General features: G+C 41.8%; 2 protein-coding genes across 3 annotated transcripts in view; both read left to right on the forward strand.

Moving 5' to 3' along the window:
• The window catches only part of LOC139751448 (uncharacterized), a 149,817-nt gene that overhangs the window by 69,227 nt on the left and 66,190 nt on the right, over positions 1-14,400 (forward strand). The window lies entirely within an intron of this gene.
• On the forward strand, positions 2,324-7,742 carry LOC139751447 (uncharacterized). The gene has a single exon (XM_071666863.1). It carries the CDS (start codon positions 2,730-2,732, stop codon positions 4,038-4,040), a length of 1,311 nt encoding a protein of 436 aa, XP_071522964.1. The 5' UTR covers positions 2,324-2,729; the 3' UTR covers positions 4,041-7,742.

The following is a 14,400-nucleotide window of genomic DNA, read 5'->3' on the forward strand; positions in this document are numbered from 1 at the left end:
GAGCTTGTAACTGGGATGAGTACATAAACAAGCAACAGGAGGTCAAGAGAAAGGCATGGGGGCTGAAAAAGAAGGCAAAAGAGAGGTGGGATGAGAGACTATTGATGAATTACAGAAAGTCAAAGAAAACGTTTTAGAGGGAGGTGAAATTGTCAGAATAGGAGAACGCATGGGGGCAAGAGTGACGAGAGCAGACGCGAAAGCAGTAACAGGGAAAGATGGCAGGAGATGAAGTGAGTATTTTGAAAGATAGCTGAATGTGTTGCACAAGAGGGAAGTGGATATTGCATGTTAGGGATGCAGTGGCTCTGAAGTGAGAGTCATGCCAAATGTTATAGTAATAAAAGAGGTACTAAGAGTCTTGCAAGCGAGAAATTGTCATGAAGAAGTGGATGAGTTCACAGCCGATTTTGACAAGAAAGGGGCCGAGAGTACTGTAAATTATTTGGTCATGCCATTCAAGAATATTATGGCCCAAAGTGAGATGCTAAAATACTTAGAGCACGCATGGATGATAACCTTGTGTAAGGGTAAGGATGGTAAAAGTATATGTTAGAATACAGAACTAGAATTCTGTTTATTCCTCCAGGTAAGGTGTATGAGAGTGGTGATGAGAGAATGATATATGTAGATCATCTAATTGCGGATAAACATTATGGTTATAGGTGTTTTCTTTGAAGAGTGTATGAGAAAAAATGTATATATAGAGAGAGATTTGTGTGTGGCATTCATAGACTAGAAAAACAAAATATGGTAGGGTTGACAGAGATGCCTGATGGAAGATGCCAACAACACATGATGTGGGAGTAGAGCCGTTAAATGCAGAGGTAGTTTTACTTAGAGGGTAAGTAATGTGTGCGAATACGAAGAGAGGAAATTGATTCCAGGTAAAGGTGGGTCTGCTCTCCATCTCTTGTGGTATTTCGTAACAGAAGTCTCTCTTCCAAGTTCGCTTGCTTTCACCACTTTGTTCAATCCCATAATGTTTCCTCTTTCTCAAAATCCTCTAAATATCTTCTCCCTTACTTCTACAAGGTAATCAAAATTCACATCCAAAAGACTATCTTTTGCAAGCCTGTCAGTAAGAACATAATCCAGTAATGCTCGCTGACCATCTCTCCTACTTACAAACGTATGCTTCAGAACGTCCCTCTTTTTAGACCAGGCATTCCACACCATAAGCTCTTTTTCAGCGCACAACTTCACAAGCTGTTATTACTTCCATTCACATTACTGAACACACCATGCCTCCTAATCATACCCTCAACTGTCACAACTGTCACATTATTAACCTTCGCATTTACACGACACCTTTCTAACACCCGATCTCATGCATTAAAACATACTCAGCTGCTCCCAAAACATTTGCCTCATGATCTGCGCATAAGCGCTGATAATCACCTATCTTTCGCAGTCCGCTTTCATTTTAACCCCACGTCAGTCTGGACCGCACTTCTTTAGACTCACACACACTATGACTCCGCGGCAATGTAACCTCCCCCTGGGCTTTTGCCCTTATAAGAATCCTTTGAATTTACTCTTGACATTTCCAAACCATTCTTCTCACACTTGAGTTATGTTTTACATCCTCACACATTCAGACAATGCAGCCTGAGTCTTGATAGGAGAAGGAGCACTTCCCAGCTAGGCTTATCTGTTCCACCTTTTAGAAGTTGATGGACGGGAAGGGGAACTTCACGTCCCCCTGCCCCCTCCCATCCCATTACTTGGCTTCTATGACACGCAGGGAATACGGAGGTAGAAGATAGGTAGGTATGCTATAGGAAATTTTAATCCCAATAGTCTTTTATATGTGTGAGTCTTGGGGCCCTGAACACAGAGAAAAAGGTTAAAGGATATATGTAATGGAAATGAAATGGTCGAGGATATTTGGTGTGAGGCGAACTGGTTGTGTCCAGAGTGACAGTGTAAGAGAGAGAATGGTATGGTGGTAGGCACACGATAACTTAGGGCATACCAAGCTGTGCTGAAATGGTTTAGATATATGAGATGAACGAGCAAAGAGAGACCGACTGACAGGAAATGTTTCATCAGTGGAGGGAACAAGGAACAGGTGAACTGAGATGGAACGATAGATCGAAGGAGTATTCTAGGATAATAGGGCGTGAAAATTCAGGAAAGCGAACGGCATGCATCGGGAGAGAATAAATGATCTATGTGGATATGAGGTTGGTGTGCTACTAATGGGCTGAATCAGGGAAGTTGCTGTGGTGAAGTTAAACAAACTGTGGCGTAGCTTGTGGCGTTTTGCGGTGGATGATGGGATCTGAGTTTGGGGGGGGGGGTCATTGTTACGCAACGGTTAGAGACTGGATGTATGCAAGTGAAATTACTGTTCATTTGTTCCTGATCGCTTCCTTGCAAGAGCAGGAAAGACGCGTAAGTATTACACCATAGCGAGGATTAGACTCCGAGTGAGGTGTTTTTCCAAGTTTATGATGAATGGTACGGTTGTCTCTTTGAGTTCCAATCCATGAACTTGCGCTGAGTGATGAAATGGTGCCTTGTCTCCCATGGTTGTCAAAACGAGCATAGGAACAAGAGGTGTATACCATTTTCGTTGAGAATATTTCATAAGCGTAGTTTTTATTACTCTATCCTCAGAACATCAGTGCATAAAGCTTGACTGGCTAAGTTCAACGAATGACTGCTTCCTTGGTAACACAACCCTTTCCATACAGAAGCATAATGATCCCTGTAAAACTGAAATGATTCAGACAGACGCCTTCAAAGAGATGCATAACAGTGTACACTCTGCAAGATCAGTTATGAATTGGAAAAGAGATACAGAGAGTCTTAAACTAATTGAAAACAGTGTAAGTACGGACTTCACTGTTGATTGTGAAACCACTCATGATGAAAAGGATGTCAAGGTAGTAAGTATGAAAAAAATGCCGCAGTACTGTGATAATGGAGTATCAAACGACATTGATCATCCAGTAAGAATTTCGCAATTTATAAACAGGAATAATGGTTCTGATGCTTCTGTTTCCGGCTTGGAACAGAAGTCACACGAATATCCTCACAGTAGAAAAATGACTTGGCTTGGACATGAAAAGTCTGACAGACCTGTCCATACAAATGAGAAACCGCACGAGTGCCCTGACTGTGGGAAAAGATTCACTCAGTTTAGTAATCTAAAGAATCACAGGCTGGTGCACACAGGCGAGAAACCACACGAGTGCCCTGACTGTGGGAAAAGATTTACTTGGTCTAGTCATCTAAAGAAGCACAGGCTGGTGCACACAGGCGAGAAACCACACGAGTGCCCTGACTGTGGGAAAAGATTTACTTGGTCTAGTGGTCTAAAGAAGCACAGGCTGGTGCACACAGGCGAGAAACCACACGAGTGCCCTGACTGTGGGAAAAGATTTACTTGGTCTAGTGGTCTAAAGAAGCACAGGCTGGTGCACACAGGCGAGAAACCACACGAGTGCCCTGACTGTGGGAAAAGATTTACTTGGTCTAGTGGTCTAAAGGATCACAGGCTGGTGCACACAGGCGAGAAACCACACGAGTGCCCTGACTGTGGGAAAAGATTCACTCAGTCTAGTAATCTAAAGAAGCACAGGCTGGTGTACACAGGCGAGAAACCACACGAGTGCCCTGACTGTGGGAAAATATTTACTTGGTCTAGTGATCTAAAGAAGCACAGGCTGGTGCACACAGGCGAGAAACCACACGAGTGCCCTGACTGTGGGAAAATATTTACTTGGTCTAGTGATCTAAAGAAGCACAGGCTGGTGCACACAGGCGAGAAACCACACAAGTGCCCTGACTGTGGGAAAAGATTCACTCAGTCTAGTAATCTAAAGAATCACAGGCTGGTGCACACAGGCGAGAAACCACACGAGTGCCCTGACTGTGGGAAAAGATTTACTTGGTCTAATGGTCTAAAGAATCACAGGCTGGTGCACACAGGCGAGAAACCACACGAGTGCCCTGACTGTGGGAAAAGATTTACTTGGTCCAATGGTCTAAAGAAGCACAGGCTGGTGCACACAGGCGAGAAACCTTAAAAATAGTATGACTGGAAGATGAGAAAACATACATAAATTCAGTCAATACTATTTTGTAAAGGAACAGTTACATATTAGTGAGAAAACCCATCATTGTACTAAATGGGATAACATTCATACAGTCTAGTCCTTTGAGGAAAAGCACACGAAGGCTGTCTCCTCTAAGAGAGAAATCACACGAGTGCCTTGGCTTTTGGAAGAAGATTTATCCTTGTATCGTAAAGAGGTACGTTCTGATTCAAAGGTGAAAAGCCACTCGAGTGCCCTTACTGGAAATGTTTCACGTGCTCTTGACATTGTAAAGAAAAAAGCTGTTGCGAATACTCCCCAGTAAGACTACCCAGAATGTGGCAAGGGTCGCTTTGATACTCTGCAGACTCAGGCTCTTGGCCTGACTGTAAGGATCATTCTCTTAGTGTGTGCACGTAACTGAATGTGAGTAAAGATCTTTACTTAATATGATTCTGTAAATAAACAGAGGGTTTGTCTAATACTGGAATGAAATCTGAGGTGTTTCCTGCAGGTGAGAAACCATATCGGTGTCCTTAATTTGGGAAAATATCCTCTTCAAGTGTTGCTACGACTTTAGGAAAAGATTTACCGTTTGGTACCTTAAAGAGACACACGTGAGGAGTTCTATGAGTGCCAGGTCAATAGGAAAAGATTCGCCTGACCTGCCCAAATAAAGACTAAGGAATACAGGTGAAAACTCCCCGAGTTTCCTTTACTGGGAGAAGTGAAGAAAGAGCGAGTCTTTTGTAAGGGACCTTAGCAATATTGATGAAAGGGATCGAGTAAAAGGAGAGAGACATTTGAATGCAAGTGTGGGTGATAATGCAGTTGAGAGCATTGTGGCATGGAGTCCTGGTTGTAAGGGAAGTAAGATGAATTCTTCGTTGAGTTTTCTGTTGAAAAGCAATTGGTGATTGGGAAAACCTAATTTTGAGAGAAAAAAAAAGTTGCATATGTAAGTATACATTAGGTTTGGAATCGGTGAACAGGATCTGATTACGTGCAGAAGTGAGGCGAATGAATGTGACTGTGCTGAGAATGGAAGCTGATTAGATGTCTGATAACTACTTAGTGAAGACGAGTGTAAACGGGTTTTGTGGCTTTAGGAAATAAGGATATGACGTAGGTAGGAAGTGGATGGTGAAAGCGAGTGAGGTTAGAAAAGAGGATTTTGTGCAGAGATACCAAGAGAGGCTAGGTGAACAATGGTATCAGGTCAAATTACATGGCATTAGGAGAATTGACAAGGAATGGAAGGTATTTTGGAAAGCATTGCCAAAATGTACAGGTGAATGGTGTGGTATGCAGATGGTGGGGTGTGGGCGCTTGACAAAGGGTAGCAAGGGTTGGGATGAGGAAGTTGAGATTAAAGTAAAAGAGAAAAGAGAGGTGTTTGGGCGATACCCACAGGGAAGGAGTGCACGTGATGGAAATTTGTGCAAGAGAAAGTGGCAGGTGACCAAGAGGAAGGTGCAGTAGCAGATGAAGAGGGCGAATGAGATAGGGAGTGAGAAAGTCCTGGCAGACTTAAGGGAGAATAAGAAAATGTTTTGTAAGGGGGTTGAATAGTGTAAGGAGAACAAGGGAACAAATAAAGTTGATGGCAGATGAGGAAGTGACTACAGATATTATAAGAATTTTGAAGGACTTTCTATATGTTTTAAGAGGTAGGCTTGAAGTATGGATTGCTTGTGACGAGGAGGTATGTAGAGTGAGAGAATCATAGCGTATAACAGTTTAGTGAAAAGAGCATAAGGGTAAGAATTTATCCTTGGGTAAGATGAAGCGTATCGATGTGTCTAGAGAGAATGGTATGACAGACGAATTTCTCAAGATAGGATTGATAGTATTATTGACTGGTTTATCAGGATTTTCACCGTATATTTGGTCCGACATGGTCTTTAGTAATGGTGGAATGTATACCACTATTGAATGAGATAGAGGAATGCTCGGATTCCAGAATTATGTGCCTGGGAAGTTACATGTCGGTATTGATGGAGAGAGTTGTGGCATTTGGAGAGGTAAAGGGGCTTTGCTCTGAAGAATTTGTGCGAGAATTGTGCGGAGAGAGGGATTTGTATGGATCTGGAGAAAGCATGTGATTAGGTTGATAAACATATGGGAGATGCTACTAATGTATGATGGAGAAAGAAAGCTGTTAGATAGACTGATGAGTTATTGATAGAAGAGTACGGTATATATATCATATAGGAGGGGCGAGGATAAGTGGTTTCAGGTGAAGGTGGATCTGCGTCAAGGGTGTGTGATGTCACCTTTTTTTTTTATCTGTTTTGTATGGGGTGGTGAGGGAGGTAAATGCGAGGATCTACAGTATACTACGAGTTTGAGATGAGTCACTTATTGTTTGTAGATGATATGGTACTAGTGGCAGCCTCGAGGGAGAAACTGCTGAAGCTGGAGTCAATGTTTGGAAGAGTAGGGTGGATGACGGGAGAAAAGCCCAGGGTGCATTCATGAATGCGGAAAGAGATCAGAATCTGTCGGGGCGAGGATGGGTGTGTTTGGTAGTGTAGTAGTCTTAACGGTGCTGTATGGGTGTGAGTCTTTGGTCGTAAATGCAAAAGAGCGGAGGATAGTGGATATCTTGGAATTGAAATGCCTAGGGAAAATATGTAGTGTGAGGAGGATTACTCGCTTAAGGAATGACTTGTAAGACAGAGGTTTGGTAATAAGTGGAATAGGATCAAGAGAGAGGTGAACAATAGTGCCCAACTAGCTTAGGTGTATAGGGGTGCGTGAGTAAAGAGTAGGAAGCAAGGTGGGAGAGAGCGAGGCCTAAACATGCAGGAGGGTGAGATGCGTGCATGGGACAGAGCGTATTGGAGTGCTCTTAGTTGCCAGAACCAGAGAACATGAAGTTGTCAGGGGAAACCACAGAAAGGTCTATGGGGATTGTATATGGTTTCAGCACATTTTGCTGAAAAGCTTGAGATTTAGATGAGAACAAGTGAGAATATTATTTGTGTGTTGCTGGTGCTACCTCGGAGATGTTGGAAACTGCGAATGAATATATATATATATATATATATATATATATATATATATATATATATATATATATATATATATATATATATATATAGATAGATAGATAGATAGATAGATAGATAGATATAGATATATTTGAAAGGATCACAATTTTGCACGTGATCTAGTATATTCCTGAGTCCACGGGGAAAATGAAACACGATACTTCCCAAGTGCACTTTCGTGTAATAATCACATCATCAGGGGAGACACAAGAGAGAAATATAACAGTCAGTTGATATACAACGAAGAGACGTAGCTAGGACGCCATTTGATAAACATGTGATTGTCCAAGACAGACAACGAACGTATCATAAACTTATTATGTGGACAAGAAGGTGAATTGTTCACACAGAAATATTAAATCTTATATCATTAAATACACAAAGAATTATAACCTTGATGTTAGTAAAGGTCTATAAAAATTGGAAAACTTTATTGTTGATAAAATTTTTAAACAATTCACCTTCTTGTCCACACAATAAGTTTATGATACACTCGTTGTCTGTCTTGGGCAATTACATGTTTACCAAATGGCGTCCAAGCTACGTCTCTTCGTTGTATATCAACTGACTGTTATATTTCTCTCTTGTGTCTCCCCTGATGCTTTGGAAGGAGGTTGATAGTGTCCGAAAAGCAAGAAAAATGGGAACACATCGGGGAGGGGGGGGGGGGGGGATGAAGTGCTGACAGATAGTGATGAAGTGAGTATTATGAAGAACGGTTGAATGTGTTCGATGAGAGGGTGGCAGATGTAAGGTGTTTTGGTTGGAGTGGTACGTGAAGTGAGACAGTCATAAAGAGTGGTTTGGTGATGAGAGAAGAGGTGGTGAAAACTTTGTATAAAATGAAATGTGACAAGGCGGCTGGAGTTGATGGTATTGCAGTTGAATTTCTTAAGAAAGAAGTGGCTTTTCATTGGACAGTTAGAATTTCCAGTGTATATATATATATACGGACTGAGTTTGGAAGAGTGTGTTGAAGCTGGAAGTTGTAAGTAAATGTGGATGAAAACAAGGTTATTAGGTTTGGCCGGGTTGAGGACAAGTTTAGTTAGGGTGTGAGTTTGAGTGGAGAAAACATGAAGTGTTTTAGACACGATAACATATGGAACCATGGGATCGAAAATGGGTCGTAGGGTGGATGAGGGAGCTAAGGCTGCATTAAATAAAGTGTGGAAAGAGAGGCTTCAGTGTGGGAGGACGAAAATGGGTATGTTTGAAGGTATAGTAGTCCCAGCGCTGTTATATGGATGCGAGACTTGGGTTATATTAACGAGGATGTACGGATGAAGCTGGTGGTGTTAGAAAATGATATGTTTGAGGACAGTACGTGGAATGAGGTGGTTTGGTTAACGAAAGGGTAAGAGAGATGTGTGGAAATAAAAAGTGTGGTTGAGAGAACTGAAGAGGGTGTGCTGAAATTATTTGATCGTATGGAGAGAATGGGGGAGGAGAGGTTACCAAAGAGGATATATGTGTCAGAAGTGAAGGGTACAAGGAGTAAGGGGAGACGAAATATGAGATGGAAGGATGGAGTGAAAAATAGTTTGAGTGATTGGGGATTGAATATGCAAGAGAGTGAAAGGCATGCACGGCATAAAGTGAGTTAGGATGATGTGGTGTACAGGGGTCGACATATTGTCGAGCTGGACCAGGGCATGTGAAGCGGCAGGGGTAAACCATGGAAAGGTCTGTGGGGCCTGGTGGTGGATAGGAATGTGATTTCGGTGCTTTGCGCATGACTGCTACAGAACGGATGTGGGCGAATAAGGCTGCTCTTTGTACTTCCCCCGGAACGCGCGAGGAAACTCGGGAAACGGCGAACAGATGTAAAAGAATAGTATTTTAGATAGTTATTATTCCTATGATGATGATGATGCAACCATGAGGCTAGACCCTATCCAGGGAAATAGTGGACAGAGGCAGAGCCACAGAAGTTGGTGACGTGTCATAAATTAATGTATGGTAAGGTCAGATGGAACGCTTCATGATTCCAGTACCATCCAGAATGTCGCAGAATGAAGAGATATGATAAAGGAAAAGGGATTGGTCATTTGGAAGAGCCAGAGTCCCTCCCTTGTGACATAACAAATACGGAAATCAGTCAGTCCTAAAGGTACAGGTGGCTGGTCATAATGAGTCAGTCCTAAAGGTACAGGTGGCTGGTCATAAAGTTGTAATCACCTCTCAAAGCTGCTAATTGTAGGGGCTTGATCAGTGAGGGGGAAATGCTCTAGGGAGAGGTAAACAGGAGTGTTCTTGGGAAGTTGGTCAGAGAGAGACAGAGAGAGAGAGAGAGATGGTGTTAACTCAGGAGAGCAACATGTTTTAGTTGTGGTTTTCATGATTAAATCTATGGGATACCTTTTTTTTTCTCCCCTCCTCCTCTAAAGTACTGGAGTAATATTTGTAAACTTTGGTAGGATTTTCCGTTGGGGTTGGATTACCAATTGTATTACTGAATGAAAGACTGTGCAGCCTAAAGAGGCTTTGACTCCAGGCCAAAATGTTTTAACATTTATTTTGTAATCGAAATTTTGAATTTCATCCATTTTTTTCTTATTATTATTTTCTCAAGAATTTTCGTAAATTTACTGTAGTCTATTATTAGTATTGTTAGTCTTTTGAATGCTAACGCAGTCATATGGTTAAATATTTGTAAGCAAAGTCAGCCATTGTCATAGATTCATTAGTCAAAAAGAAAGAAATTGTGCAGACTAATTTTTCCATGGTTGTTTCTTATAGTTATTTTGTATTTCATGTGTAATTATCAGTGCAAATATTTGAGATTAAACATTGTATACAGAAAAATTTTTTTCCTTTCCTTAAAGTTGTGATACATATATATATATATATATATATATATATATATATATTTTTTTTTTTTTTTTTTTTATACTTTGTCGCTGTCTCCCGCGTTTGCGAGGTAGCGCAAGGAAACAGACGAAAGAAATGGCCCAACCCCCCCCCATACACATGTACATACACACGTCCACACACGCAAATATACATACCTACACAGCTTTCCATGGTTTACCCCAGACGCTTCACATGCCTTGATTCACTCCACTGACAGCACGTCAACCCCGGTATACCACATCGCTCCAATTCACTCTATTCCTTGCCCTCCTTTCACCCTCCTGCATGTTCAGGCCCCGATCACACAAAATCTTTTTCACTCCATCTTTCCACCTCCAATTTGGTCTCCCTCTTCTCCTCGTTCCCTCCACCTCCGACACATATATCCTCTTGGTCAATCTTTCCTCACTCATTCTCTCCATGTGCCCAAACCATTTCAAAACACCCTCTTCTGCTCTCTCAACCACGCTCTTTTTATTTCCACACATCTCTCTTACCCTTACGTTACTTACTCGATCAAACCACCTCACACCACACATTGTCCTCAAACATCTCATTTCCAGCACATCCATCCTCCTGCGCACAACTCTATCCATAGCCCACGCCTCGCAACCATACAACATTGTTGGAACCACTATTCCTTCAAACATACCCATTTTTGCTTTCCGAGATAATGTTCTCGACTTCCACACATTTTTCAAGGCTCCCAAAATTTTCGCCCCCTCCCCCACCCTATGATCCACTTCCGCTTCCATGGTTCCATCCGCTGACAGATCCACTCCCAGATATCTAAAACACTTCACTTCCTCCAGTTTTTCTCCATTCAAACTCACCTCCCAATTGACTTGACCCTCAACCCTACTGTACCTAATAACCTTGCTCTTATTCACATTTACTCTTAACTTTCTTCTTCCACACACTTTACCAAACTCAGTCACCAGCTTCTGCAGTTTCTCACATGAATCAGCCACCAGCGCTGTATCATCAGCGAACAACAACTGACTCACTTCCCAAGCTCTCTCATCCCCAACAGACTTCATACTTGCCCCTCTTTCCAGGACTCTTGCATTTACCTCCCTAACAACCCCATCCATAAACAAATTAAACAACCATGGAGACATCACACACCCCTGCCGCAAACCTACATTCACTGAGAACCAATCACTTTCCTCTCTTCCTACACGTACACATGCCTTACATCCTCGATAAAAACTTTTCACTGCTTCTAACAACTTGCCTCCCACACCATATATTCTTAATACCTTCCACAGAGCATCTCTATCAACTCTATCATATGCCTTCTCCAGATCCATAAATGCTACATACAAATCCATTTGCTTTTCTAAGTATTTCTCACATACATTCTTCAAAGCAAACACCTGATCCACACATCCTCTACCACTTCTGAAACCGCACTGCTCTTCCCCAATCTGATGCTCTGTACATGCCTTCACCCTCTCAATCAATACCCTCCCATATAATTTACCAGGAATACTCAACAAACTTATACCTCTGTAATTTGAGCACTCACTCTTATCCCCTTTGCCTTTGTACAATGGCACTATGCACGCATTCCGCCAATCCTCAGGCACCTCACCATGAGTCATACATACATTAAATAACCTTACCAACCAGTCAACAATACAGTCACCCCCTTTTTTAATAAATTCCACTGCAATACCATCCACACCTGCTGCCTTGCCGGCTTTCATCTTCCGCAAAGCTTTTACTACCTCTTCTCTGTTTACCAAATCATTTTCCCTAACCCTCTCACTTTGCACACCACCTCGACCAAAACACCCTATATCTGCCACTCTGTCATCAGACACACATATATATATATATATATATATATATATATATATATATATATATATATATATATATATGCTGTGATGTGACCTGATATAATTTTTTTACCAAGCAATTTAAGTGTGACCATCGAAGACCATATTTGATTTTCTCTCGGAGAGTTTCGCACCACACTCTGGGATATGTTGATCTACACGGCAAGTTAAATAAAAAAGAATCTAAACATTCTGTATGAAAAAAAAGGTCTCTCTCTCTCTCTCTCTCTCTGTCTGTCTCTCTCTCTCTCTCTCTCTCTCTCTCTCTCTCTCTCTCTCTCTCTCTCTCTCTCTCTCCCTACTCCTGTTCTAATAGGGCCTCGTGCAATCAACATTTTGATCCATATTTTGATATCATTTACTAAGTTTGATAGAGAGAAGGAGGATAGAAATATTGTTGAAGTTTGATAAGAGAAAAAGGATCGCAGATGTTGTTGAAGCTCTTATCAGACATAGTAGAGATACTGATATGAATTGAAATGTTGGTTTAGATCAATTACATAAGTTTATATAAAGGATTAGGCTTTATAAATGATTGGGAGAGAGGTGAGGTCCTCGAGGGTGACCTGTGTCCTAAGCCCTTCACTTGTTTTTTTCCATTCGTTCGCCTGCCTGGCCCAGTGGCAGCTGGTATATTTTGGTTCTATTCGTTCTGTCATGACGGTGTAATTACACGAAAGCGCTTGACACCGTATTATGAATTATGTACATGCGTATATATGTATATGTCCGTGTGTGTATATATGTGTATACGTTGAGATGTATAGGTATGTATATTTTCGTGTGTGGATGTGTATGTATATACATGTGTATGGGGGTGGGTTGGGCCATTCTTTCGTCTGTTTCCTTGCGCTACCTCACTAACGCTGGAGACAGCGACAAAGCAAAATAAATAATATATATATATATATATATATATATATATATATATATATATATATATATATATATATATAAAGTTGAAAAGGATACGAACGCAAATTAGATGGATTAGAGAATGAGAACGCGAGTAGGACAAAATACGTAGGAAAATAGACAAGAACGTCGATTAATAAGAGGAAAACACGTATGTAAAGGACAAGAAAGCAGGTGAGAGGGACAGGCACGCAGGTGGGCAGGACAAGAACGCAGGTGGGTGGCGGGTGGTGGGCGTTAGTATCAGAAATAACCCACCTCTCCAACCAGCACCAGCCTCACCCCCCGTCCGACGCATCGGTGTGACGCCACCGGCTGGGAACCTCATGCCAGAACGTCTCCCTTGGCCACCTTAAGTCCTCCTGGCCACTCGAAGCTTCATATAGATTCTATCTTGTTTTTGATTGGTCAAGAGGGAATTTAGTGAGAAATTCGAAGCGGGCGATTTCCAATTGAGCCAATCACCGGGAGGCTCACGGCTGCTCGAGCTCTGATTGGTTATTTACTACTTCCTGGCTCCATCCGCAAACCCCTCGGGAGGGAATCCATATTTACGCCTATTAAAAACGCTTCTTATCTGAGTAATGAATGTGATTGGCTGGCTATTTTCCGGGTAACTGGTATGAGACCGAACAGTTTTGAAAGTTACCACTACACTTTTATTAGACGCTTAATACATCACGGCATTTCGTATATCTAAATATATTGTTCAAGTTCATCGAGGGTGATTATCAGTAAGAAGTAACTAAAAACGAACTTTGATGGAGATTTAAAGACAATGTGATGAATGAACACATCGTTGTCTTCACCACTCCCCCCCCGCCCCACTGTAAAACCGTCAGAATTATATATCTTTCTTTCTTTCAAACTATTCGCCATTTCCCGCATTAGCGAGGTAGCGTTAAAAACAGAGGACTGGGCCTTTGAGGGAATACCCTCACCTGGCCCAATTCGCTGTTCCTTCTTTTGGAAAATTAAAAAAAATACGAGAGGGGAGGATTTCCAGTCCCCCGCTCCCTCCCCTTTTAGTCGCCTTCTACGACACGCAGGGAATACGTGGGAAGTATTCTTTCTCCCCTATCCCCAGGGAAAAGAATTATATATATATGTATATATATATATATATATATATATATATATATATATATATATATAGAGAGAGAGAGAGAGAGAGAGAGAGAGAGAGAGAGAGAGAGAGATGTGTGGAAATAAAAAGAGCGTGGTTGAGAGAGCAGAAGAGGGTGTTTTGAAGTGGTTTGGGCACATGGAGAGGATGAGTAAGGAAAGATTGACCAAGAGGATATATGTGTCGGAGGTGGAGGGAGCAAGGAGAAGAGGGAGACCAAATTGGAGGTGGAAAGATGGAGTGAAAAAGATTTTGTGTGATCGGGGCCTGAACATGCAGGAGGGTGAAAGGAGGGCAAGGAATAGAGTGAATTGGAGCGATGTGGTATACCGGGGTTGACGTGCTGTCAGTGGATTGAATCAAGGCATGTGAAGCGTCTGGGGTAAACCATGGAAAGCTGTGTAGGTATGTATATTTGCGTGTGTGGACGTATGTATATACATGTGTATGGGGGTGGGTTGGGCCATTTCTTTCGTGTTTCCTTGCGCTACCTCGCAAACGCGGGAGACAGCGTCAAAGTATAAAAAAAAAAAATATATATATATATATAT

Source organism: Panulirus ornatus, chromosome 11, assembly GCF_036320965.1.
Source record: "Panulirus ornatus isolate Po-2019 chromosome 11, ASM3632096v1, whole genome shotgun sequence".
Taxonomy (NCBI): domain Eukaryota; kingdom Metazoa; phylum Arthropoda; class Malacostraca; order Decapoda; family Palinuridae; genus Panulirus; species Panulirus ornatus.